This window comes from Gymnoscopelus microlampas, assembly GCF_963454915.1.
Source record: "Gymnoscopelus microlampas genome assembly, chromosome: 10".
Classification (NCBI taxonomy): domain Eukaryota; kingdom Metazoa; phylum Chordata; class Actinopteri; order Myctophiformes; family Myctophidae; genus Gymnoscopelus; species Gymnoscopelus microlampas.
In genome coordinates this window covers 50,518,292-50,545,781 of record NC_139947.1, presented here as the reverse complement: position 1 = coordinate 50,545,781, position 27,490 = coordinate 50,518,292, and the positions used below count along the sequence as shown (strand labels likewise).

Genomic DNA, 27,490 nt, shown 5'->3' with positions numbered 1-27,490 from the left:
CTCAGCTAACAAACCTTACATTAATAACCACTTAAACCAGGGGTCTTCAACAGGGGGTCCGGGACCCCTAGGGGGGTCCTCAGAGTTAATACAGGGGGTCCGCCAAATCTTTGTGTGATATCATTTTCCTTTTTTTTACATTAACCACTTGAACCCTCGCATTCCTTTTCTGAGGAGAACTTTAGCCAAAAAATAGCAGATCTACAAGCTCTCAATGCCTCGCGCTGCGAGGCGCTGTGAGCTTGTAGATCGGCTATTTTTGGCAAAGGGTTATAGGTGTAGAGGGAAAAAAGAGCAGCAAAAGTTTATCTGAAACATAATTGTATACAACATAGAGGGGGTCCCTGCTTCATCTCTCTCTCAGCTAGGGGGTCCTTGGCCTGAAAACGTTGAAGATCCCCGACTTAAACCCCATATGGTTGAGCGGAGTCCCTCAGGGTTCTTTTCTATTTCTGCATTGGTTCCGCAATGCAATTGGTTTTATTTTGTTTTTTATCTCCAAATAGTTTCCACCCACTTTTAGCCCCTACGTTGAATTTAGACAAGATGTCAGCAGATGTATCAGTAGGCGCCGGCGGAGATCTCGGATTTGTCTGGCTAATACGTGAGAATACTGCAGGACTACTTCCTGTCCTCTTGACCAATCCACAGCACCTAACAGTCTAAAGGTCGTCTGAGACGGGGAGCGGCCGACGCGTTCATTTCATTCATTCATTCAATTTGGGACGCGCAGAGAAATTGAGGGGCGGAGAGGCAGGCACGGTCCTGTGAAATTCTCGCTCGTTTGTGCAAACGCCTACGGGCGGCAAGCGCAGGATTGTGGTGAGCTTTTTGTTCCCCCCGCTACGCGCAGGAGGCCAGTTCACGCCAATGATTCCAACACAACCACTTGCAACAAAATCCTAAAACAACAGGACAGTCCACTCCCAACACAGAGCTGCGACCGATTGCCGTTACCATACTGTAGTAACGTGATAAACAACAGACGTGGCTGCCCCTAAACTGGACGGTGTCAGACACTGTTTGCATAGCACTTCAACCTATTACAGTTATTGCATATATCGTCTCTGTTGGGTGGAAACCTCATATGTCCAAAACTGTTCCTTTTTAGGATTCAAAAATAGCAAAAGTAGCAGATCTACAAGCAGATCTACAAGCTCGAAACGCGTCGCGAAGCTTGTATATCTGTTACTTTTGATACTTTTGTGTGACGCTGTACTATGATCAAGTAGGGCATATATTTACAAAAAACACAAAAAGTTAGAATATGGAGATAAGAGGTTTCTGCCCGACAACAACAATATTGTAGATACTCATCTTGAAATAGCTCTCCTTTCCTTTCTCCCATTCGCTCGGTCTATTTTTCTGTTTGTGCGTTTGTGTATTTTTGTGTCACACTCACACACACGCACACACACAGCGCCAGTGTGCGTGTGAGAAAGAAAGAGAGAGAGAACATATTGCAAGTCTGACCTATGGCATTCTTTTTAGTGACCAGTTTAAAGTCGCTCTTTAAACTGGTTTAACATGATAATTCTGCCAAAAGGTTGATAAGCAGGTTTTCTTTCTCCTCTGTCGTTGTTTGGTTGTTTACATCTGTGAGCGTGAGTGTTCTCAGACAGAGCTGTACACGCTCGTGAATGGTGAAATGTTTTGACAGCAGCTTCTGCAACGTTTTGCTTGCGACTGAACGTGTCGAATCGCTGGCGGCGCGATGAGACGGCACGCGCCGACCTGCGACGAGGTAATTCAGACCGTCTCTGCAACGGTTCCGTCACGTTGCAAATCATTGGTCTGGACTGGGCTTTAAGGTTTCACAATTCTAGGCTTCAGCTCCATAATTCACTAGCATTGTGCAGGTTCGGTTTGTAGGCTTATTATTTGTACTACTAAAACCAACCGATGAGCCAAACCACAATGGAAGCTGTATGTGGCACCTCCAGTCCCACAGATAGTACTCTGGTGTGGGGTATTGTGGGTTTGGCTGCTGGTTCTCTCCCCCCCCCCCGCCCCCCCGTGAAGACTGCTCTGGTCCCCTCACAAGAATAATTCCCTGGACTTTGGACAGTTCAGATCATGTGGACATTGTGGTAGCGTGCCTTGGCAGAGTCGATGTCCACACGGCGGGCCTCGGCGAACGCCAGGAACGTGCAGAGACCCAGCAGGTTGACCACCGTGATGAGAGCGAACACCGACGCCCACGAGCCAGTGGTCTCGATCAGGTAGCCCGAGAAGTACACCATCAGGACCCCTGCACAGGAACACGCCGTTACAGATTTAGCAGTATGTTAGGCAGCGTTCAGGGTTTTTTACGCCCAACATGTCTGGAACAACCTACTGTACCAGAAAACTGCAGGTCTGCTGCAACTCTCAGTTCTTTGAATTGCCTTGTTGTTGGAGTGTGCAATACCAATTACATTGCCTTGCCTTACATTAATTATGTCTGCAAACAGCGGATAGTTGAACACAAACACTCCTATTAATAACACATCAAAATGTACATTTTGATGTGTTATTAATAGGCGTGTAAGTTAAGAAGTAGGTTAAGAAGTCAAAGCTCTATATTCCTAAAGTACTTATTGTTATAGACACTATAACACTAGAGTGTTTGTTCTGTAACAGCGGTCTGCCTGTCTCTCCAGCTCTTTAGTAATCAGAAAATACATTCTCAGGTTGGGATACCAAGACCTGACTTATCTTGTATCCTGTATGAAGATCATACAGGATACAAGATAAGTACTATTGGAAGTGATGAAACCAGAAAAATTAGCAAACAAAGTTGAAAGTGAATGTATCACTATTTGTGTAAGCTGCTTATCCACATGGGATTAGTATTATTATATTATTATTACCTCACACTGTTAAATCCTCAGTGTTAATTTAACTCTGAATGTACAAATGGAACCAAATGGACCCATAAGGGTGAGTGTCAGTGTTAAATTAACACACAGGATTTTACTGTGTGCATGAAGTATTAAGTTCCATTGACAGATATCGGCCCTCCACGTTAAAGTTCTGCCTACTAGATGCAAACTGAGCAAATAAGTGATACACGGTCAAAGCCCGCTCCCCCCCCCCGCTCCCCCCCCCCCCCCCGCGGGACCGCTTAACTGTCATCCTTTCTCTCCGTTATTCATTCATCTGACAACAGCCTCCATTATGAAATATGCACGGCTCACAGGAGCCCAACATGACTGACAGGAGACGCTACGGCTCAAGTCTTGAGTTCAGAGGAGCAGATGAATTATTTCACTCCGTGGATCATGAAAGGGCCAAAAACACAAACCCACGGTTTCAGAACTTTCAGAACAAGATCACAGATGTTTTGGTTCTCATGATACTCACCCGAGAAGGCTCCACAAGTATTCATAACGCCTGCGGGGAGGAAAGACAACCATTTTAGTTTTGATGAAGGGTGTAAACAGTTAAAGTGAAACTTTAACCGGTTAAGACCTGAGGCTATTCTTAACAAAAATCCTAACAGTTTTTTGAAAAAAAATCTAAACATTTTTTTTCCAAGATTTTTCAAAAATAGCAGTTCTACAAGCTCATAGTGCGGCACTCGGTGCCGCGCTATGAGCTTGTAGATCTGCTATTTTTGAATAGCCAAAGAAATCTTAAGTGACACAGATGCGTTCCAGGTCTTAACGGGTTAAATAAGCTCATCTAACACGCTAAATCTAACTATTCCGTGAGGAGATTAATAGAATCTAGTGTGGTTAAAAAAAATAAGAAATCAAGATTAAAAATGCAAAATTCCTTAGTGAATGGATGCTTTTGTGAGTGAGCATCCATTTTGGGAACGTACCAAACAGCGCTCCAGCGCAGGAGGGAGCCAGGTCCTGGACATTTACAGACACCCCGCTGTCAAAGAGAGACAAACACATCACTTAACACATTGAGTGCCAAAAGCTCACAACGCGTCGCAGCGCGACGCGTTGTGAGCTTGTAGATCGGCTATTTTCAGCATTCAACCAAGTGTAAAATCAGCCTTTACGACGCCATCAAGGCACCGCCAACATACATTTCAGTCGACTAACTCAACTGTAGATTTAGTCGACTATAATCTTATGATATTTAGTCGAATAAAACTAGACTAACACTAAAACATTTCAGGTGACTAAAATATGACTAAAACTAAATGGAATTTTATTCAAAAGACTAATGGCTAAAACTGAATCAAAATGTGCTGTCAAAACCAACACTGTTGCACCCGTACATAGACATACCTGTGGCTGAAGGTGGTGAGGCCCATGGTGGCCGACACAAAGGCCACAGCCCAGGGGAAGGTGTGGGTCCTACACAGTAGGAGAGTAAACACACTGGAGACTCCCATGGAGAAAAACTGATGGAGAGAGACAGAGATAGACAGAACTTTATTGACGCCACGGGGGAAATGCTGTTCAGAGGCAGTGCACAGCAGTTAAAGGGGTATTTCACTTTAAAATACTTCTGGGGGTCATGTTAACGTCTACTCTGTCTTTTGTGTGCTGTGCTGAGTTTTTAAGTTGCTTGACTCACTGTTTAGATGTTTGATGTACATTTTTAACCAACATAAACCCATTCAAACTCCTCTGAAACTAAACTACAAAAACCCGCTTTTAAAAAATGAATACAAACTACACTGAAATTGAAAAGGAAACATCTAAAGAAAATAAAAACAAAAACTATAATAACCTTGATTGGGGTATTACTTAACACATTGGCTGCCAAAAATGCAGATCTGCGTTCTATTGAGTCCTTAGAACGCAGGCTGCCAAAGACGCAGATCTGCGTTTTATTTAAAATTATTATTTATTTATTTTTATTTTATTTTTTTCAATTTGACCCAAAGACCAAGGAGATGATTTTTCGAAGATTTAAACTCCCATCCACTTCCTTGTTAACTTAAAACTTAAAAATTCTGTATCTCGGCTCCTGAGTACTTTTTTTTTTCATTGAAAAAGTCTGGCAGTCTACTGTAGAAAATAAATAAATAATTCTGGCAGCCACAAGAGAGAGCCGCGGGAGAGAATACATTATAATCAGAGCTTACAGGGAAAAGATCCTTTCATATAAAAGATATAGAGAGGACTAAATACTAAATACACATGAAATCCAAAATACCTGCATCAACTTCCTGACAGAGGCTGTATCAAATCCTGGTGGGATGAAGAGAGAAATAAAGAAATATGGGTACATGAGAAACAATGGAAGAGCTCTGTTATCAACAATCAATCTCTCAACTTAATGCAACATAACTAATGCAGGGGTTTCCAAACATTTCCATGCCAAGCACCCTCAAATAACCATAGCCTCTGCGTTGCAGCCACCCTATTATGTGAAATGTCTTGAAAAAGGAAACTTTCTAAAAGGTTTTTTTTTAACATTGGCAGCCCTATTTTGGGCTATGAGTTATGAATGTTATTTGAATAATTTGTTTACACACACACACACACACACACACACACACACACACACACACACACACACACACACACACACACACACACACACACACACACACACACACACACACACACACACACACACACACACCATCACCATCTATTTTTCATTTGTCTGAAGAACACAGTAGGAAATGGAGGTCTTCTAGTCAGGCATTTCAACAAAAAGAAAATAGAGTCTGCAGTCTGCACAGCGGTAAAGAAAAAGCTCTTCTTTTCCAATTCTACAAATGCCATCTAAGTCAGTGGTTCTCAAACCTTTCCGTGTCAAGGACCCCCAAAATGATATGTATTTGGGCTGCAGACCTCCGTTCTGAAAACGCTTTGTGCCAGGGACCTGGCCTCTCCCCTGCGTGAAATTTTGCGTGGGGGGGGCAAGTGGCCACTTGTGCCATAGCTAAAATCTAAAATGACATGCTTTTCCCATGCTTTTAATGGGTTAAACATTTTCTTTACTGGTGCGAGGACACTAATTTACTTTTTGTTGAATTTCCTGTTGGGTCTGCACGGCATAGGCGTGTGGATGTGTGTATACTCTATATATCAGGGGTCTTCAACAGGGGGTCCGGGACCCCTAAGGGGTCCTCAGAGTTACTATAGGGGGTCCGCCAAATCTTTGTGTGATATGATTTTTCTTTTTACCTTAACCACTTGAACCTTAGCATCCATTTTCTGAGGAGAACTTTTAGCCAAAAATAGCAGATCTACAAGCTCACAACGCCTCGCGCTGCGAGGCGTTGAAAGCTTGTAGATCGGCTATTTTTGGCAAAGAGGCTATAGGTGTAGAGGGAAAAAAGAGAAGACTAAGTAAAAAAAAATCACACCCAGTGTGAAGTGGGCGATGTGTGGTCATCACACTTAAAAAAAAACATAAATGTGTTTTTTTAAGTCCATACTGCTATTCATAGGGCTGCACATGTGTCATGTGTTTCGCTAGCCAATCACAGTCCTGAATTTGCAAAGTCAGCCAATCACATTACAGCTAGTGGTGATGACACTAGCTGTAATGTGATTGGCTGACTTTGCAAAAGTATAGATTTGCATTGACTGTGGAAGGGTTAGCGTTAGGGGTGTGCCGATATATCGTCCCGCGATATATCGCGATACGTTTTCGCGACGATATGTATCGTTTTGGAAAAAAAAAATATCGTTTTGGAAAAAAAAAAAAAAAAAAAAAAAAATTTACCAATCAAAATAATCAGGCATGCAAACAGCCCCGAGGTGAAAAGGGTGACAACATGTTGTTTTTTTCGGCTCAGGTGTCACACTATTGCCCTATTTGGATTCAAAACGGCTGAAAAGCTACAAGTTTGCATGTCTGAATAATGCAAAAACAGAATTATTTGTTTGCATTTCCTTTTTTTCTCCCCTATTTATTTTCATAATAAAAAAAGTGCGTATCTATCGTATCGAAATCGTATCGAAGTTGTGAGCCAAATATCGTATCGTATCGTTTCGTGAAATTAGTGTATCGGCACACCCCTAGTTAGCGTTGTAGACTGCGTTGTAGACTATTGGCCAATCACGGTGCAGGATTGGTCAGTGTCAAAACCTCACTTATAGGGGGCGGTTACACCGCCCCAATAATCTGAAACACAATTTTATACAATACAGAGTAGGGGGTCCCTGCTTCATCTCTCTCTCTCAGCTAGGGGGTCCTTGGCCTGAAAACGTTGAAGACCCCTGCTCTATATTTTCATGCATCTGGCCCGACATACCTTGGCTGATGAGGTGGTCGGACAGGCAGCCGCTGAGCAGAGACGATGGAATGGCCACCAACCAGGGAATGACATTGAACACCCAACCCTGAATGGAAGACAAACATTTGAGTTATAGTCCAAGTCAGGTTGTGTTGCCTTCAGCTACTGATGCTTGTAAGAAGGTGCTGTAACTGATATATCATTGCTGTCGGGGTGGAAACCTAATATATGTCCAAAACTGTTTTTGGAATACAAAATAGCCAAAACAATAGCAGATCTACAAGCTGGTGGGTTAGGGTTACATATGACATCCAATCAGGAGCGAGTACGCCACAATGATCCATTTCTCAGCTTGCTTTACAGTTCCAATTCTGTCTGCTCATTGGTTTTGTGTCATCACTTGTTTATCCTGTATCCTGTATGAGATCTCTCTCTGCTGATTGGGTCGAAATTGGTATCCCGTGGTGAACATTTTATTTTCTCTTTACTAAAGAGCTGGAGAGACAGGGAGACCCCCTGTTACCGAGCAAACACTCTATAGTTATGATGATTGCTGTCAGAATGTAGAGCTATTTAACACGTTAGCAACATTTACACCACCTTTAACCCTTTAAGACCGGGAAGGGAACGCATGTGTGTCATTTTAAGATTTCTTTGGCTCTATAAAAATAGCAGATATACAAGCTACGACCTTGTAGATCTGCTATTTATTTTTCTAATCGTGAAAATGTGTGCAAATCTTTAGTTTGAATATATATATACTTTTTTAAAGCGAAAGTTTTTAACTCAAATCTTTGCTTCTGGGGATTTTACAAATGTCTTCTAAACACTTTTTTTTCCCAACGTTTTTTTTTTTTTTACTTACATGTATGTTGCTATATTTTCAATGGTTTTCAAACTTTTTTCATGTCAAGGACCCCCAAAATAATATGTATTTGTCTGCGGACCCCCTCCCATCTAAAAATATTTTGTTCCAGGGACCCCCAGAAGCAAAGATTTGAGTTAAAAATGATTTGCACAAATTTTCAAGATTTTTCTAAAAATAGCAGATCTACAAGCTCATAGCGCGGCACTCGGTGCCGCGCTATGAGCTTGTGTATCTGCTATTTTTATAGAGCCAAAGAAATCTTAAAATGACACGGATGCGTTCCCGGTCTTAAAGGGTTGATGTAATTATCTACACATCCTTCTTCATTGTAACGTGACTTTTCTTCAGTGAGGTGGGGGTGGTGGTGAGGGACCCTGGGGGGGGGGGGGGATGGAGGAGTGAACTTACCTTGGCGTCGGGGAAAGTGTCCTTGAAGAAAGTTGGCAGCCACGACAGCAGCGTGAAGAAGGTGCTCGCTGTGCAAAGGTGTGTAATGATCACAGCGCTGTCATCATCAGGGACAAGGACAAGAAGAGAGAGGAAAAATTATACCTGGCACCTTTATTTCCACATAAAAATGACACCACTACTAGACATTATATGGTGAAAGAACAGAAGTCTCTGTTAGCTTTGAGCAGAGTAGAAACTGAAGTCACTTCTACCGTATTTGTACCACTGATAACGCAACATTACGTTTTTCAGAAAACACGTTAGGTTTTAGAAGACATCTGAATGGTCCTGACCCCCAGGTTGGGAAGCAGTGATTTAGACGGCCTGTTGTTTGGACAGATGCTGCGTTCATTGTTTACCTGGTCTCCTAGGTTTCTTGGAGGAACCACATTGTTCTCTCTGCAGTGTCTGTTTACCCTGTTGTTTGTTGACCCGAGTTCACGCTCACTCTACTTACTCTGATCTAGATGAGAGGGTGTGAGAACATTGCCTACAGTGTAAAGTGTGTAAAGGGTGACTCTATGAAACCACAGAGAAGGACCGCTGTCATCAAAACAGCCCAGATTGCTTGCATGCGACGACCAATAGCTTCTATAAATAACCACGTACGCCATAGGGACAGGCTGAGAGGAAATGAATGAACTCATTCTCTGACAGACCCATCAGATCATCAGCCACACTGACCAGAGACAAAGTCCTGCTATTCAAAAGTGTCTGATGATGCAAACGGCTGCTTCTATTTATAGATGGAAGGACGCATAATGTACCTTCACCAGGGAGGCGACAGACTGTCTGTCTGTCTGTCTGTCTGTGTGTGTGTGGCCGTGTGCATGGATTAAAGCAAAATAAAATCTCAGAACTGAAAGAATGTGTATGGCCAAGTCTTATTATGTGATTTGTGAAACAGTGTGAAAGGAGCCCCTCCCCACACTAGCGCCGTTTCCTAAACAATTAACACAATATGTAAGATGAATCTGGATTATGTTTTAGTAATATTGTTCCTGCTGTTCTACATACTGTACTGCCAACCAGGTACAGCCGAGAAATCACATATTTAGGCTTTAGCCTTTGCTTTTATGACATATCCGAGACCATTAGGGTTTTAAGGAAAATGCTTCTAAACATTTTTTGCTAGTTTGACCACTTCAAATGCTCCAATCTTTGAAAATATTAACCGGAAATAGCCGATCTACAAGTAGTCTTGTAGCTATTTTCGCTACATGCTACATTTTCGCTACATTTTCACAACATGCGCAGTCATAGAAGACATGCTGACTTCTATGGAATCCAAAAGACAGAAATCAGTCGTGGCGACTGAACACTTGAATTCATGTGTGTGTGGCCGTGTGCGAGTCCTCCGTGTACAACTGATCTAAAATGTTGTGTTTGGTTTTAAACTCACTACACAGCAGGTTGTGTTTGGTTGTGTTAGGTTGTGTTTGGTTTTAAACTCACTACACAGCAGGTTGTGTTTGGTTGTGTTAGGTTGTGTTTGGTTTTAAACTCACTACACAGCAGGTTGTGTTTGGTTGTGTTAGGTTGTGTTTGGTTTTAAACTCACTAAACAGCAGGTTGCTTGAAGAGGCGCAGCCAGTGTCTCTTGGACAGTTTGGACTGAGGTCCACTGCTTCCCAGAGACTCCAGAGTTATGATAGGGCCTGGAAGGATAGATATACAGAGTTATTATAGGCTCTAGAAAGATACCTATACAGAGTTATGATAGGCTCTAGAAAGATAACTATACAGAGTTATGATAGGCTCTAGAAAGATAACTATACAGAGTTATTATAGGCTCTAGAAAGATAACTATACAGAGTTATTATAGGCCCTAGAAAGATAACTATACAGAGTTATTATAGGCTCTAGAAAGATAACTATACAGTTATTATAGGCTCTAGAAAGATAACTATACAGAGGTATGATGGGCTCTAGACAGACATACGCGTACATACTGTAATTGAACACATCAGGACTCAGAACACATGTATGTAGAAGTAGGACAGAAAATTATTATTAATCATTGATGCAAGAACATGAATCACAGGACACTAAATCGCGCTTAAGCGGGAATTCAATGTGAAAATGATTATCAAGGGCACTGGTTTTCAACGTAAGGTCCGGGGACCCCCAGGGGTCCTTGAGGGGGGGTCCCCAGCTAATTGATAATTACAGAAGGAACCAAATGGACCCTTGTAGATCTGTAACTCTGAAAGTGTGCAAACGGTTCCATTTGTTCAGAGGTCTCAGAGATACAACATGGTATCGATTGGAGGTCCATGGCTCAGTCAATACATATAAAACGGGGGTCCTTGAAATGAAAAAGGTTGAGAGAATCACTGACCAAGAGCTAGTGTTGATTTTTACAGGACATTTTTTTTAGTCGACTAAAATGTATGTTGGCGGTGCCTTGATGGCATCGTAATGGCTGATTTTACACTTGGTTGCATGCTGAAAATAGCCGATCTACAAGCTCACAACGCATCGCAGTGAGCTTGTAGATCTGCTATTTTCAGAGTACAACACCCGAGCGCAACCAAACATAAAATGACTTGTCTTTTAGTTCTACTGGATCTCTTCTCCACTAGTCCCTCACTAACATTTTAGTCTAGTTTTTATTTGTTGACGAAATTATCAATATATTTAGTCTTATTTTTGGTCATCGTAGCTTAGTTTTTTAGCTTTTATTTCGTTTTCGTCAGTGAAAAAAGGTAGTCGACCAACATTTTTCACTAGTTTTAGTCGACGAAATCAACCGAAAACTACCAAGAACACAGAAAGTAAGGGCAGGCAGAGGCAGAATGACCAGCGGCGTTTACCTTCCCCTTTGAGCAGATACTTCCACATGCAGTGTGCCCACAGGACCGAGAGCACCCCCGACACGTAGAACACACTCTCCCAGCCGTACAGGTCCAACATGAGGGAGCCGGCCCCTCCTATCACCAGTGTGCTGGGAAAGGAGGAAGAAGGAACAAGTCACAACAAGTCACAATACGTTAAATGCAGAATGATCAAGAGCACTTCAGGGGACAGACTAGGGCTGGGCCATTAACCCTCTCAATTCGGGGAACGCATCTCTGTCACTTTCGATTTCTTTGGCTATTCAAAAATAGCAGATCTATAAGCTCATAGCGCGGCACCGAGTGCCGCGCTATGAGCTTGTAGTTCTACTATTTTTGAAAAATCATGAACATTTGTGCAAATATTTGAATTTTTCTTTTTTTTTAAGCGGACATTTGTAACTCAAATCTTTGCTTCTAGGGGTCCCTGGAACAAAATATTTTACAAATGTTCACTTTAAAAAAATATATATTCCAAGATTTGCACAAATTCTGACGATTTTTCTAAAATAGCAGATCTACAAACTTGTATATCTGCTATTTTCTAATAGCCAAAGAAATCTTAAAATGACACAGATGATGCTTCCCCGCTCTTAAAGAGTTAAGCAGAAACATAACAAAACCGATATTTAGAACCAATAACGGACTTAATTTGTCTCGTGTAGGTTAACCGGATAATCTGGAAGCAGATTTTAGTTTTTGATATTTGTATTTATTTATTATATAACAACAAATCAACATGAAAACATTCTAAGATTTTTTTTATAATCTACTAAATCGATTATTAGTCTGATTAACTGATTAACTTAACCCCAGGAGCCGGGAATCGAACCAGGGAACCTTGATAATGTTGTACCCGCCATTGGTACAGAAATGCATAGACATCATGGAAGGTACATCATGTGGCCTTCATTCATTAAATACCTAAACTGAAAAAGGCTGCAGTGACACAGTAACCTTGTGTTGTTGCTTTCCTGCATAGTGCTGGAAAGGCATTTGCACTGACTGTAATGGGACTCTTCATTTGTTTTAGGACGGTTTACGGTGAGACGCTGTAACCTTGTGTGTGTTTTCCTGCATAGTGCAGGACAGTTGTATAGGTAATAGGTATATATACTATTGTATACTGTTGTTCTGTATTGATGGCGCTTCTTGTTTTCTTTTTCTGGCCTTGTATTGCTGTATATACGACAGTACTTTCTTTCCTTACTCTTTACCTGTAACTCTGTAACTCTTAACTCATTCAGTGCCAAGCTTATTTATTCATGTTTATGGAATTTTGGCTCTGAGTGCCACAGCCAAAATTCATTGTAAAAAAAAAAGTGCTTAGGAAGCGAGATACAGCCTTTTTAAGTTATAGGTTAAACAAGGAGTGGATGGAGCAGCAAATCTTCAAATCATCATATCTTGGGTTCTGAACATGTTTTTCCCAAATTGTTGGGAACATGTTTTTTTATGACGGATTGTGGCGCTCTGGGCGTCAGGCCACGTGACGGATTTGACGGATTGTGGCACTCAATGAGTTAACTGCTGTGCTGCCTGTGGGCGACTGATTTCCCCCCGCGGGATCAATAAAGGTGTCTATCTGTCTACAGAGGCCAAATCCTCCCCCCAGCCTCTTGTTACAGAACATTTTAGGAGAAACACTGCACCTTGCAGAATGGCTATTTTCGGCAAAGAGAGAGGGGGGGGTGCCCAAAACCCCTGTGGGACACGGTCTATGAAGCATAGAGGGTTGGAGGTGAACCTTAGTTTAGTTCAGTTTGGTTTAACATAAAAATGTTAGTACATAAAATTAGGAAACAGTAGTTGCATTGCAGGGAAGGAAGGGAGGAAGCCATGGCAGGCTTATATACAGAGTCCGTATCTTGTTGAAGTTTCAGTAAAAAAGCAGCCATAAATCTCTCATCTAGCAACCTTGGGTTGTAAATACTTTAAAACACATGATTTAAGTCCAAATATTTGTTCATCATCTATCCTGTCAGCTGTTCCCGTGTTCCTCGAGTGTGAAACGAGGAAGTGTTTTTATTTCTCCATCATGCTCATTGCATGGTGAAACAGGACTCTAAATCACACTTTTAGCACACAAATGAATGTGAATAAAGTACGCTCTGCCAGTGATTTGACTTTGTTTTGGGGAAGTGAAATGGCTCTATCATTTTTATGTTCCCCATTTCTTTACTTTGTTTCTTTTAAGTTTAAGTTAGGCTCTATACTGTATATTGTGAGAAAATACACAATATACAGAAAATACATTTTCAGATGGGTCACCGATTTCATCCAATCAGGAGAAAGAACCCATTTGTAGTGTTCCAATTCAAATTTCATCAGCTCATTTATTTTGTTTCATCACTTCATTTGTTCATCAGGATACAGGTCATTTGTTTGTCCTGTATCCTGATAAAAGTGGTATCCCGACCTGAAAGTGTATTTTCTGTTTACTAAAAAGCTGGAGAGACGAGGAGAGGTCTATTATTGAACAAACTGTATAGCAACGGTTACTGGAATGTAGAGCTATTTAACACTTACAAAAAAAACATCACTTACAACACCTTTAAGAACATCGAAATCTGGGACCCACCAGATTCAGTGATAGGTAGGGTAAGTGATATATATATATATATATATATATATATATATATATATATATATATATATATATATATATATATATATATATATATATATATATATATATATATATATTTATTTATTTATTTTTTTGTTAGAAGGTTAAAGTACTACATTCTGATAGTAATCATTGCTACAGAGCGTTTGTTCGGTCACAGGGGTCTCTCCAGCTCTTTAGTAAACACAATATAAATACATTTTCAGGTAGGTGACAACATTTAAGCCAATCAGGAGAGAGCACTGAAAATGCATTTTCTGTTTAATAAAGAGCTGGAGAGACATGGAGACTCCTTTAACTGAACAAACACTCTACAGCAGGGATGGGCAACTGGCGGCCCGCGGGCCGCATGCGGCCCGCACCGTCACTCAATGCGGACCCAGGCCAAAATCCCCCCCCCAAAAAAAAAAAAAAAAAAAATCTTTTTTTTTTTTTTTTTTTTTTTGGGCCAAAAATGTTTTAAATAGTTTTTTGGCCAAGTCTACACTTGCAACCACACGTAACTTCTACTTTATTCTTCTTATTCCTCGTCTTTGTATTGGTATTGTTTGTGTTGGAGCGCCTCAGTGCGGCTGCAGAGTTCATGTGCAACCTCTTCCAGAGAGAGATAGACACTAGAAACTCTGCTGGAGACACAAAACAAACTGTGTAGACTTGGCCCTTTGAAATAAAATGTATTTTGGCCCCAAAAAAAAAAAAAAAGTTTTCTTTTTGTTTTGCATTAGTCGACTGCCAGTCGACTATTGGCAATTAGTCGCCAATTACATTCGACTAAACAAATCCTTAGTCGGGGAGAGGCCTACTAAATGCTAAATAAAAACAAAGTTATTACAAATAATAATAGTTTTATCCCTTATTTATCACATATGTGACTATTATGGGCTTTTTGAGTAATGGGGTACTATGGCGAGAGTGCCGATAAACGGGCGTGCATTTTTTTTGCCGATAAATCCAGCCCTGGCATTTTGGTCCGAACCGGCGCACCGCCCCCGGACCGTTTTGCCAACGGGAGGGGTTTTGTCAACGGGGGGGGGGTCCCTGCCGATAAACAATGCGGCCCCCCTGCCGATAAACAATGCGGCCCCCCAGAGTGATTGAGGAAATTTTGTGGCCCTCACCATCTAAAAAGTTGCCCACCCCTGCTCTACAGCATGGGTTTTCAACTGGTGGTCCGTGGACCACTGGTGGTCCGTGAAGGTATTGCATGTGGTCCCTGACCATGCATTTAGTAGGAAAGTGAAGATTTGTATTATATTTTATCGACCACTAGTTGAGAAACAGTATGATGTATGATGACGCATCAATGTTGTCAGTTACTTGGAAGTCCGATGTCAAGAACTTCCACAGAAATGGGAATTAGAATTTCAAAGGAAACTGTACCGGTTTACCTGGTTGAGTCATCATTAGTAGGAAATGTGCCCATATCAATCACATGTGCTTGCTCATACATATGTTGCAATTAATCAGTTAACATGAGTTTAATATGGAAGAAAATCTAAGTGACACAACTCCTTTTTTTCCACCTATTGTCAGAATCCACTACGTGGAGCAGCAGACGTATATCTTGGCTAAGGTACCCAATACAACCCCAAGGTTCTTTTTGAAATTCCAGGAGAGACGCTGCACCTCAGGGACTCCTACTGCAAAGCAGCTAAAAATGGATTGTGTTACAAAGCACAACTCACCCCAAGTAGGAACCACTTCCCACTGTGCTCATGAGGAATCCTCTCTCACTCTCAACCACCTTCTGAGAGCACAGACTGGCCAGAGACGGGTAGTGTACTCCTAGACAAGAAGAAATGAGGATGAATGGCAAAGTTCAGGGGCGTCACGGCCATTCACTGTGCGTACGACGCGACACCCTCACTCTCCCAGATCCGTGATTTCATACCCCCACTTTTTGAAAAAAAAATGTCTTTCTTTTTTTTTTAAATAATAAATCGGTAAAAGCAGGCAAAAATAAGAATTAAAGGTAGGGTAAGTGATATTTTTGGGTTAAAACAAAAAGTATTTTGTTAAAAGGTTAAAGCACTATATTATGATAGTAATCATTGCTATAGAGTGTTTGTTCAGTAACAGGAGTCTCCCTGTCTCTCCAGCTCTTTAATAAAAAGAAAATACATGTTTTGGTAGGTGTCAAAATCTCAGCCAATCAGGAGAAAGTACCCATTTTTAAGCTTCATGTTTATAGTGTTCCAGTTCCAATTTTGTCTGCTCATTTCTTAGTGTCATCACTTCCAATTTCACTTGTTTAATCTGTATCCTGATTGAGTTCTCTGTCCTGGTTGGATAAAATTGGAAATGAAACTGAAACGGAAACGAAAATGCATTTTCTGTTTTATAAAGAGCTGGAGAGACAAGGAGACTCCTTTTACTGAACAAACACTCTATAGCAATGAGTACTATCAGAATATAGAGCTATTTAACACTTATTTTAATCAAAGCAAATCACTTACCCTACCTTTAAACACCGAAATAAAGTAACCAAAACACAAAAAAAAAAGCTAACAAAAAACGCAACATTTTGAAAATACATAATTTGTTTACATTTGACAGTTACAAATGTTTTTTCACGATTTTTCAATAAATAGCAGATCTACATGCTCATAGCACGGCACTCGGTGCGGCACAATGAGCTTGTAGATCTGCTATTTTTTGAATAGCCAAAGAAATCTAAAATGACACAGATGCGTTCCCAGATTGAATGGGTTACAGTTACAGTTTTCGTTCTGATTTGCCGTCTCTCCCCTGAATGACTATTGCGTCGCAGGCAGGCAGAAACTTTGTACAGTATCTCCATATTTCATGTGTTCATAAATGAATGCCCTATTCTGTACTTGGTCTAATAACAGTGTCAGCTCATTCCGCACCAATAATACGCAACTAAACTAGTCGCACCTTGTAACCAGTTGCAACAACAACTATCCCTAAACTGCGGTCAACTCAGACCACTGCAATGTCTTGCAACATGGTTGCAAGTTGCAACTAGTTGTGTTGCGAATCATTGGTAAATAAACGGTCTACAAGCTCACATAATTGCCTTGCGATGTGATGCGTTGTGAGCTTGTAGATCGGCTATTTATCTATCTACAGTCTATTTTTGAACATTTTGAACGTTTTCACCTAGCATAATAACATGCCCCAAAATAGGGATGCCAGGTTGAGCGTATGACAAAATAATAAAATAACAACTACTGTGATCCATCAGAACACAGGCTCTTTTTTCCTGTTTACTGAAAAGTAAGAGACGGTTTTGTCTCTGTCGGGTGGAAACCGCATATTTCCAAAACTGTTAGTACTTTTCAGGATTCAAATTCTAAAATAGAAAAAGTAGCAGATCGACAAGCTAAAAACGAGCTTGTAGATATGCTTCTTTCGATGCTTTTATGTGACGCTGTAGCATGATCAAGTAGGGCGTTATACTCAGGGGTGCACATAACTGGTGCGCAGGTGCACATGCGCACCCACAATAAAAAATGCACACCATATCAGACGACGCGAGGCGCTTTTGCGTACCAACAGCTGGGACAGGAATTTCCAAGCTTTTATTTTTTAGCAAAACTAAAAAATAAAAGCCTGAAGATCGAGGCTAGGAATTTTCTTCCTGAAGCCACACTCACACAATCACTTTAAAGCATGCGTCGGCCCTAGGGGTGTGCCGATACACTAATTTCACGAAACGATACGATACGATATTTGGCTCACAACTTCGATACGATTTCGATACGATACGATACGCACTTTTTTTATTATGAAAATATATGGAGGAGAAAAAAAGAAAATGCAAACAAATAATTCTGTTTTTGCATTATTCAGACATGCAAACTTGTAGCTTTTCAGCTACAATAGCCGTTTTGAATCCAAATAGTATGACACCTGACCCGAAAAAAAAACATGTTGTCACTCTTTTCACTTCGGGGCCGTTTGCATGCCTGATTATTATGATTGTAAAAAAAATATATATATATATCGTCGCGAAAACGTATCGCGATATATCGCGGGACGATATATCGGCACACCCCTAGTCGGCCCCATACACAGCCATTAGGCGGAGGGGGAGGGGAGGACGCATGCTGCACGTGATTGTGTGAGTGTCTCGCATCGCCTCGCTTTGCCTCGCTGCGTGCACGCAGCCAGCAGCGGCTGTTAGAGGCACTCGTCACCGATGATGAACGCACCGTGATGGTGCAAAATATGCCGTGAACGTCCCAATCTGGCGGATAAAAGCAGCGCAGCACAGGGCACCAACCTTGGGGGCTTCACCAAACGGTGTGAGAGAAAATAAACGGCGAAAATCGGCAAAACCCGACAAAACTGTCGGGTGGGCACCGTGCTCGTGGGTGCAGATCTAATAGCAGATCTACAAGCTCGTAGCGCGGCACCGAGTGCCGCGCTACGAGCTTGTAGATCTGCTATTTTTGAAAATTCGTGAAAATGTGTGCAAATCTTTGAATATATATATTTTTAAAGCAAATATTTTTAACTCAAATATTTGCTTCTGGGGGTCCCTGGAACAAAATATTTTGATGGGGGTCCGCGGCCAAATACATATAATTTTGGGGGTCCTTGACATGAAAAAGATTGAGCACCACTGATACAGAAACATACGTTTTTCAGAATACTGTTGAGATTTAGGAGACATGTAGAATCGGCTTCAGGTCTCAATGGGTTAAAAAGGTAAGAAAATCGAAAAATCGCTGTCAGTCTGGGCCTTATTTAGTAGTATATACTCTGGAAGTTATTTTCTGACAGTAATTTACTGGAAAAAAAACACGTTAAAAAAAAAGTTCAAACATGGAGATAAAGAGGTTTCAGCCCTGACAGTGAGACTGGTGTATTGATTCAGAGGGTTTGCAGCGTCTCACCTTGCAGCAGGCCCATGAGGAAGCGAGACAGGGTCATGGAGAAGATGGGCTGCGAGCAGAAGTGGGCCAGGATGGGGGTGAAGGCCGTCATAGCCCCCCAGGCCGCCGCGGACAGCAGGAGAACCTTCTCCCCTCCCACCCTGAGGAGGAACACAGATCAGATGACACTCAGGCCCCGTTCGGTCACTGTTTGTTTACACACTCTGCTGACTTTATTAAGAGAGGCCATTACGTCACCATGCTTAACTCATGAAGACGGGGAAAGCACCTGTCATTTTGGATTCGAACCATTATCTCATACTTTCGCTATACATGGATTAAAGCAACATTAAATCTCACGACTGAAAATGTCCTAATGTGCGATTTGTGAAACAGTGTGAAAGGATCCCACACACACACACTATTGCCGATTCCTAAACAATGAATACAATATGTAAAATTAGGATGCTTTATAGTAATATTGTTCCTGCTGTTCTACATACTGCCAACCATGTGAAGAAATCACAGATTCAGGCTTTAACCTTTGCTTTTATATGAAATATCCGAGACGATTAAAATATGATGGAAGATGCTTCCAAACATATTGCTAGTTTGACCACTTCAAATGCTCTAATCTTAAAATAACCGAAAATAGCCTTTCTACAAGCTCTCAATGCGTCGCAGACGCATTGAGAGCTTGTAGATCGGCTATTTTTGCTGTGCAACATGCTTCCATAGGAGACATGCTGGCTTCCATGGAATCCAAATGACTGAAATCAGTCTTGGTGACTGAGAACTTTAATCAAATCTTTGAATATACATATTTTAAAGCGAACATTTGTCAAATATTTTGTTCCAGGGATGGACATCCAGAAGCAAAGATTTGAGTAAAAAAATCTCGTTTCAAAAAAATATATGTATTCAAAGATTTGCTAAAATGTTTTAAAAAATAGCAGATCTACAAGCTCATAGCTATTTTTGAATAGCCCAAAGAATATAATAATGGTTATAGCTAAATGACACAGATGCGTTCTGTAAACGTTGGTTGCTGTAGAACTTTGAACTCTCTAGAGGTCTCCCATGGCTGCATTGGTTGTTAACCACTTGAATCCTATTATATACACTTTGGTGACCTGTGGTGTCCCCCATGGATCTATACTTGGCTCCTCCTCCTTTTGGCCTCTATTCCAAAGCTCACAATGTGTCATGTTGTTGTGAGCTTGTTGTGTATTATCTGCTGCTTTCACCCAATGTTGGCCTACATATAATTACACGCCCATAATAGGAACATGTGGTCAAAATGAGACATGACTTGTACTGCTTGGTATTTTTCCTTGAAAACGGATTTAGTGTCAAAATCATATGTCCATTCGGACAAGGTACTGAGTACTGACTATTCGTGCAAACTTATTAATGTAATTCATAACAATAATAATACATACAATTTAAATAGTGCTTTTCTAAGTACTCAAATTCGCTTCACAAAAGAGGAACAAAATAAAAACAACTTTAACAACTTCATAAATCCTATATACTTTATACTAGATTTTGAGAGGAGGTAGTACCATTTTCCCGTTAAGACATTTGCGGTTTTGTTTTTTGGTTTTGTTTGTGTTATTGTTTCTGTATTTTTGAGTTGATATTTGAACTGTTTGGTTGCTACTATATATGTCTATGAATTGAATACCAAGGACCCCAATGGAAACAAGACCGCAAGGACATTTTTGGACGGACCTTTTAGACAAGTATTATAGAGTAAGTATTATTAATGTAATTGTGCTGTTGTTTACATGTTTTGCCTAATAAAATATTCAATCAATCAATCAAAAATACTTAATTGACCCGGATCCCCCAGGTGTCTGCACTTGGCCCCCTTCTTCCCCCCCCCCCCTCTACACCAAATATCTTCGTCGAAAAATAGCCAATATACAAGCTCACAAGGTGCTGCGTTGTGAGCTTGTAGCTGCTGTTTTTGCCGGATGTTTGCCTATTATGACATGTCCGGAACAGGGACACCAGATGAGACCAAATGACTCTGAGACATAATTCATGTTTAAAATGATCCACGTTTCAGTTATTTTGCTCACAAAACAATAACCTTTTGGAATTTATATGGAGAGTGTTTTGTATTAAGAAATAAACTTTGGGTAACAATTCCGTTTGCATCTATTTAAAAGACTGTGATGATTTCCCATGGGACATCTAGACATGCAAAGATAACAAACGCACCCAGCCCTCATTAGGATTATAAAGTCTTATTGCTTTGCATGAAAAACAAAACTGAACAAACAAAAGCCGACTAGTGACGCACAAGGTACCACTCTTACCACGCCATTAACAAGCAGGCAGCTTGTGCAAGCACAATCAATGACCATTTCAAACAAACCAGACATATCCTCGTGAGGATGGGACCCATACTTTACTCTTATTTACTCACCATTCATACAGTAGCACGTCATTGAAATTAATAATCCTCAAAACAACAGTTCATTGTCATGGCCTTTCCGGCTTCAACGTGATATTATGATTATTGCAAACGTATTGCATTATAAATTGTTCTTTTGGTAAATACAATCCTGAATGACCGTTACAGGTCTGTAACGCTGAGAGTGCACAAATACTGTGAAGTTATAGGTAGCAGCTACTGGGGAAAAATGGCAAATGCTGTTGGTGTATACCAGGGGTCTTCAACAGGGGGTCCAGGACCCCTAGGGGGTCCTCAGAGTTACTACAGGGGGTCCGCCAAATCTTTGTGTGATATGATTAATTTTTTTTACCTTAACCACTTGAACCCTACCATCCCTTTTCTGAGGAAAACTTTAGCCAAAAATAGCAGATCTACAGGCTCACAACGCCTCGCGCTGCGAGGCGTTGTGAGCTTGTAGATCTGCTATTTTTGGCAAAGAGGTATAGGTGTAGAGGGAAAAAAGAGCAGACCAAGTAAACAAAAAAGTTTAATCTGAAACACAAAAGTAAAGTACCAAAAGTAAAAATGCTAAATGTTTTGAAAAAAGCAGATCTACAAGCTCACAAACGCGTTGCATTGCGACGCGTCGTGAGCATGTAGATCGGCTATTTTCAAATAGCCTGTGTATAAAATATAGGGCTAAAATGGTTAATGTATGTTTTATAATGCAATCATTTATATCTGCAAAGTAACTAAAGTTTTCAAATAATGTGTAACAATCCAGTACAACCTTGAACCGGTATTGTAATTGTAATTGTAGAGCAGATGTCCACATACCAGCTCTGTTAGTGTGATAAAAAAACAGTTCTGGAAACGATTCCAAAATTAAACCGAGTCAGGTTCCTAAATGTCGGATCCGGTTTCCTCCGGTTCCCATTCCAACCTTTAACCCATTATGAAGACCTGAAACGCATCTGTGTCACTTTAGCTTTCTTTGGCTATTCAAAAATAGCAGATATACAAGCTCATAGCGCGGCACCGAGTGCCGCGCTCTGAGCTTGTAGATCTGCTATTTTTGAAAAATCGTGAAAAAAAATGTTTTCGATTTTTTTTCAAGAAACTGTTAGGATTTAGAAAACATTTTTAAGAATCGCCTCAGGTCTTAAAGGGCTAATATCAGGTAATATCAGTTTCAAGGTTGTTGTTTTTTTCTTTACCTGTCGGCGACATAGCCACCGAGGACTTGTGTGAAGCAGTAACCCCAGAAGAAGCTGCCCAGCACCATGCCCGACTCCCTCTTGGTCCAGTGGAACTGCTCCGCCATGCTGACGGCACAGATGGGCATTGCCACGCGGGCGCAGTACAGCAGGCAGGTCCCCAGCAACAGCACCACGGTCCATATCCGGGCGATTGGTCTGCACAGGGAAGAGGTCGGGTTCAGAGTCAGAGGTGTACATTTTGTAAAAAAATGTTTTCAATACTTTTTACTTCTACTCCACTACATCTCAGAAGCAAATATTGTACTTTTAATCCACTATAATTATTTGAAAACCTGTAACTAAGCACTTTAGCCATGGCTATTTGAAAATAGCCGATCTACAAGCTCACAACAGTTTTGAGCTTGTAGATCGGTTATTTTCAAAGGATTTTTATACATTTGGAAACATATGAAATGGGATACTGTACATAATGAGTACTTTTACTGTGTGTGTGTGTGTGTGTGTGTGTGTGTGTGTGTGTGTGTGTGTGTGTGTGTGTGTGTGTGTGTGTGTGTGTGTGTGTGTGTGTGTGTGTGTGTGTGTGTGTGTGTGTGTGTGTGTGTGTGTGTGTGTGTGTGTGTGTGTGTGTGTGTGTGTGTGTGTGTGTGTGTGTGTGTGTGTGTGTGTGTGTGTGTGTGTGTGTGTGTGTGTGTGTGTGTGTGTGTGTGTGTGTGTGTGTGTGTGTGTGTGTGTGTGTGTGTGTGTGTGTGTGTGTGTGTGTGTGTGTGTGTGTGTGTGTGTGTGTGTGTGTGTGTGTGTGTGTGTGTGTGTGTGTGTGTGTGTGTGTGTGTGTGTGTGTGTGTGTGAGAGAGAGAGAGAGAGAGAGCGAGAGAGCCCAACTGGTGCCCGTGGTGAAACTGAACCTGAACACAGGATCCCTTTCTCAGCTTTTTTTCTTAGGATTCATATAACAGTTTGATGTATTTGTCTCATTACTGACACATGCATGGTAAATCATCATTACTGACCACATGCATGGTAAATCATCATTACTGACCACATGCATGGTAAATCATCATTACTGACCACATGCATGGTAAATCATCATTACTGACCACATGCATGGTAAATCATCATTACTGACACATGCATGGTAAATCATCATTACTGACCACATGCATGGTAAATCATCATTACTGACACATGCATGGTAAATCATCATTACTGACACATGCATGGTAAATCATCATTACTGACACATGCATGGTAAATCATCATTACTGACACATGCATGGTAAATCATCATTACTGACCACATGCATGGTAAATCATCATTACTGACCACATGCATGGTAAATCACCATTACTGACCACATGCATGGTAAATCATCATTACTGACACATGCATGGTAAATCATCATTACTGACACATGCATGGTAAATCATCATTACTGACCACATGCATGGTAAATCATCATTACTGACACATGCATGGTAAATCATCATTACTGACCACATGCATGGTAAATCATCATTACTGACCACATGCATGGTAAATCATCATTACTGACACATGCATGGTAAATCATCATTACTGACACATGCATGGTAAATCATCATTACTGACACATGCATGGTAAATCATCATTACTGACACATGCATGGTAAATCACCATTACTGACCACATGCATGGTATACTGGGTTTAGGTATTCTGCTTTGATCAGTCCTCAACTCATGACATCCAGACTCCAAATCATGTTCTGGACAGGCCATGTAGGCATTGGTGCCATGGTGGAAGAAGTACTCTTTTACTTAAGTAGCAATACCGCAATGTAGAAATACTCTGTTACAAGTTAAAATCCTGTATTCAGGTATAACAAATATTACTAGTACCAAAGTAAAGTTAGGAAGGTAAAGGTACTGCATTTTTTTCAAACTTTTCCAAAAATAGCAGATCTACAAGCTCAAGCCATGTTGATGTAGATTGGCTATTTTCGAATAATCAATCTATGAAATAGGGCTTAATTTGGTTAATATGTGTTTTGTAATTACTGCTGTAATTACTGTTATGAATTACTGCAAAGTAATTCATAACTACAGTTTTATAGAAAAATAAATGTAGTGGAGTAAAAAGTACAATATTTGCCTCTGAGATGTAAGGGAGTAGAATTATAAAGTATTGAAAATGGCCATACTCAAGTAAAGTAAAAGAACCTCAGAATAATACAAGTAACAGTAGGCTACTTGAGTACATGTACTTAGTTACTTTCCATCTCTGCCGTTGGGGACAATAGGGATATGCTTTCTAATTCTACCCCAACAGTTTAAAAGATAATAATAAACAAATATGAATATGTTGTTTTTCACCAACTGTTTTGCTTTGTTTTAACCAGAGGAGGAGACCTCAAAAGTTGAAACAAAGTATCAGCAACACTTCTGATCTGTCATCGTGACGTTACATTGATTCAAAGTAGCCAACGTTTACACAGATAGATGACTATACAAACTGTATCCTATGGATAGCCTACAGCTACAATACATCATCTGAGAGAGAGAGAGAGAACTCAGTCTTAAAATCAAGTACATGTTGATAAATAACCTGCAGCAACAATATTATAGACCATTGGTTCTCAAATTGGGGTCCGGGGACCCCCAGGGGTCCTTGGGGGGGTTCCAGGGGGTCCCCAGCAAAATGTGTTTATATAGCAATAAGTTTAACCTTTTATACTTTGGCTATTGAAAAATAGCAGATCTACAAGCTCATAGTGAGGCACTGAGCTTGTAGATCTGCTGTTTTTGAAAAATCGTGAAAATTGGTGCGAATCTTTGATTTAAACGATCATTTGTAACTCAGATCTTTGCTTCTGAGGGTCCCTGGAACAACATATTTGAGATGGGGGTCCTTGACATGAAAAAGTTTGAGAACCACAACCACTACTGATATAGACTATAAAAAAAAGAATTCTATACCTCGGCCAGTAGGTGTTCTGTTCAGTCCAAGTCTTCTTCTGACATGATCCAGGGGGTCCGAGGACCTTCTTGTTGTCCGGTGGATGGGTCTCCTTGTGACAGACCAGATCTGGACTACAGTTCTTTCCATATTTTTGAAGAATTGCCATTCAACGTCGTAGAGGTTTGTTGAGCAGCTCTCTCCTCTCCCCCGGGCTGTTTGTTCACAACCAGGCACTAATATGAGTGTGACTGATCTCTCTCTGAGGTCGATGGAAAAACCACCAAAGTGAACGTCGTTTAGAGCAACAAACAGCACGAACCCCGTTTAAATCGCAGCGAAACAACAAACACATCTTTTGTTTTCGGCTGATGATGATGATGGATCCATAACCGTGATGATGATGATCGGGTTAAAGGGGGGGAAGGAGGTTAAAACCGTTGGGGGTGAAACAAACAAACGGGGGGAAAGGAGAACCGAAACGACGCTATACACAGCGGTTGTGTGTTTCCCTGATGCTTCAGAGGAGGAGTAATCCACGTGTCAGTTCTCTTCTGCTCTCAGCCGCGCAGTTCTGCTGGCCATCGGTAGGGTTCAGTCTAAGCCCTGATGCACGGCTGTCATGTATTCTGTATGACAGTAATGGATGAACGTCAATCTGGTGTTTGCACTTTCTCAATTTACGTCCCGTGCATCTACACAAACGTTCACATTTAAAATATAAAGTGCTGACCCCATGGCCACGGATGTTACTATTATGTTCGGGGTTTTAGAAGTACCCGCATCTTCTGTACTGTTCAATAACAAAACATTTTAATCCGATTGGTGGCCATTTTCTTAGGTTTTTTACCATATGGGTTCAATTACGCGACCCTATCGGTCGGGAGGTGTATTGCACTCTGATACGTTATAACTCTATGAGAAAATGGCCACCAATCGGATTAAAATGCTTTTTATTGAACAATACGGAACATACGGGTACTTCTGCGGGCCCGTACATGATTGTAACATCCGTGGCCATTAGGTAAGCACTTTATATTTGAAATCTGAACGTTTATGTAGATGTATGGGCCAAAAAGGGAGAAAGTGAAAGCACCAGGTTTAAGTTCACCCATGACTGGCAGGCATGATATGACAGTCCTGTATCAGGGCTAACACAGTCAGGAAGTCAACACAAGCAAGTGACTTGTCTTTTTCTTAAGTCAACGGGCTTTAAAAACAAAAACATGTCTTATTAAACCACAGTTATCAGCCAGACGCCCAGAGAACGCCCTGCTAACTGTTCTTCAATGTCCGATCCATCCAGGCACATTATATGAGGATGACTGTGCGTTCTATACCTTTTATTATTATTATCACAAGCTGCTGGGTGTGCAGGATGCAGGATTCATGTGGCTTCCCTATCGGATTACAACACTGTCAGAGAGATAACAGCATCATGTGCCACTGCTGTCCCTTTTTAGTGCCGATAAGGGAGAGAAGCCTGGCTGGGACGTCCCTCTCTCTCCTCCTGGCTCCTGCCCTCATGGCAGCCAGCCTGAGCCTGAGCCAGGTGGGTGTCGATGCCATCACCACCACCACCACCCTATGCCACCACCACGGTGCCCTGCTGTCTCAGTGCTGAGGTGTTGTTGTTGCTGTTGTCACCAGAGATAATAAGCTCCTGCGCAGTAGCCTGTCTACAAAGGGCTCGTTCACGCACAGTAAAAATGTATGGTTAAAGCCACAATCGGTAACTTTTTTTGATGTCATATGATAATAACTAATGTTTTGTTTACCACTCTGACAAGACATAATATATGTTTATATATATATCTGTGCAAGACAGCGCAAATCTATAAGTGTGTGTGCATCATGTCACATGTGAATGGATCATGTGTATAACTGTGTGTGTAATGTAGCCTATGATAATAAACATATTGAGGGATCAAAGAAAAGAAAAAGGACATACCAACTTCCCCTGGGGAGATACTAGTCCAGGGGTCTTCAACGTTTTCAGGCCAAGGACCCCCTAGCTGAGAGAGAGATGAAGCAGGGACCCCCTACTCTATATTGTATAAAATTGTGTTTCAGATAAACGTTTGCTGCTCTTTTTTCCCTCTACACCTATAACTCTTTGTCAAAAATAGCCGATCTACAAGCTCACAACGCCTCACA

At 41.1% G+C, this 27,490-nt stretch overlaps 1 protein-coding gene across 2 annotated transcripts; it reads right to left on the bottom strand.

Annotated features, from left to right (window-relative positions):
• Nucleotides 1–252: 252 nt before the first annotated feature.
• slc17a9b (solute carrier family 17 member 9b) lies at nucleotides 253–25,808 on the bottom strand. Of its 2 annotated transcripts, XR_014601639.1 has the most exons (14): nucleotides 25,354–25,808; nucleotides 22,400–22,597; nucleotides 18,797–18,936; nucleotides 15,617–15,716; nucleotides 11,282–11,412; nucleotides 10,027–10,123; nucleotides 8,424–8,520; nucleotides 7,166–7,253; nucleotides 5,107–5,141; nucleotides 4,230–4,345; nucleotides 3,809–3,864; nucleotides 3,346–3,375; nucleotides 1,496–2,251; nucleotides 253–1,397 (listed from the first exon to the last, which is right to left on the bottom strand). XR_014601639.1 is itself a non-coding variant. In XM_084068988.1 (13 exons), the coding sequence occupies exons 1-13, from the start codon at nucleotides 25,500–25,502 to the stop codon at nucleotides 2,070–2,072; spliced, it is 1,419 nt and encodes a 472-aa protein (XP_083925114.1). In that variant the 5' UTR covers nucleotides 25,503–25,808; the 3' UTR covers nucleotides 253–2,069. The 2 variants fall into 2 exon arrangements, 1 of the variants encoding a protein (XP_083925114.1); XM_084068988.1 differs by having other exon boundaries at nucleotides 253–2,251.
• Between the last annotated feature and the right edge of the window lie 1,682 nt (nucleotides 25,809–27,490).

Coding starts and splice junctions, on each gene's coding strand:
- slc17a9b (XM_084068988.1), bottom strand. CDS start 25,502: ATGGCAATTCTTCAAAAATATGGAAAGAACTGTAGTCCAGATCTGGTC. Junction 18,937..22,399: donor GGTGGCTATGTCGCCGACAG/GTAAAGAAAAAA, acceptor GTTCCTCCTCAG/GGTGGGAGGGGAGAAGGTTC. Junction 4,346..5,106: donor CTGTCAGGAAGTTGATGCAG/GTATTTTGGATT, acceptor TCTCTCCATCAG/TTTTTCTCCATGGGAGTCTC.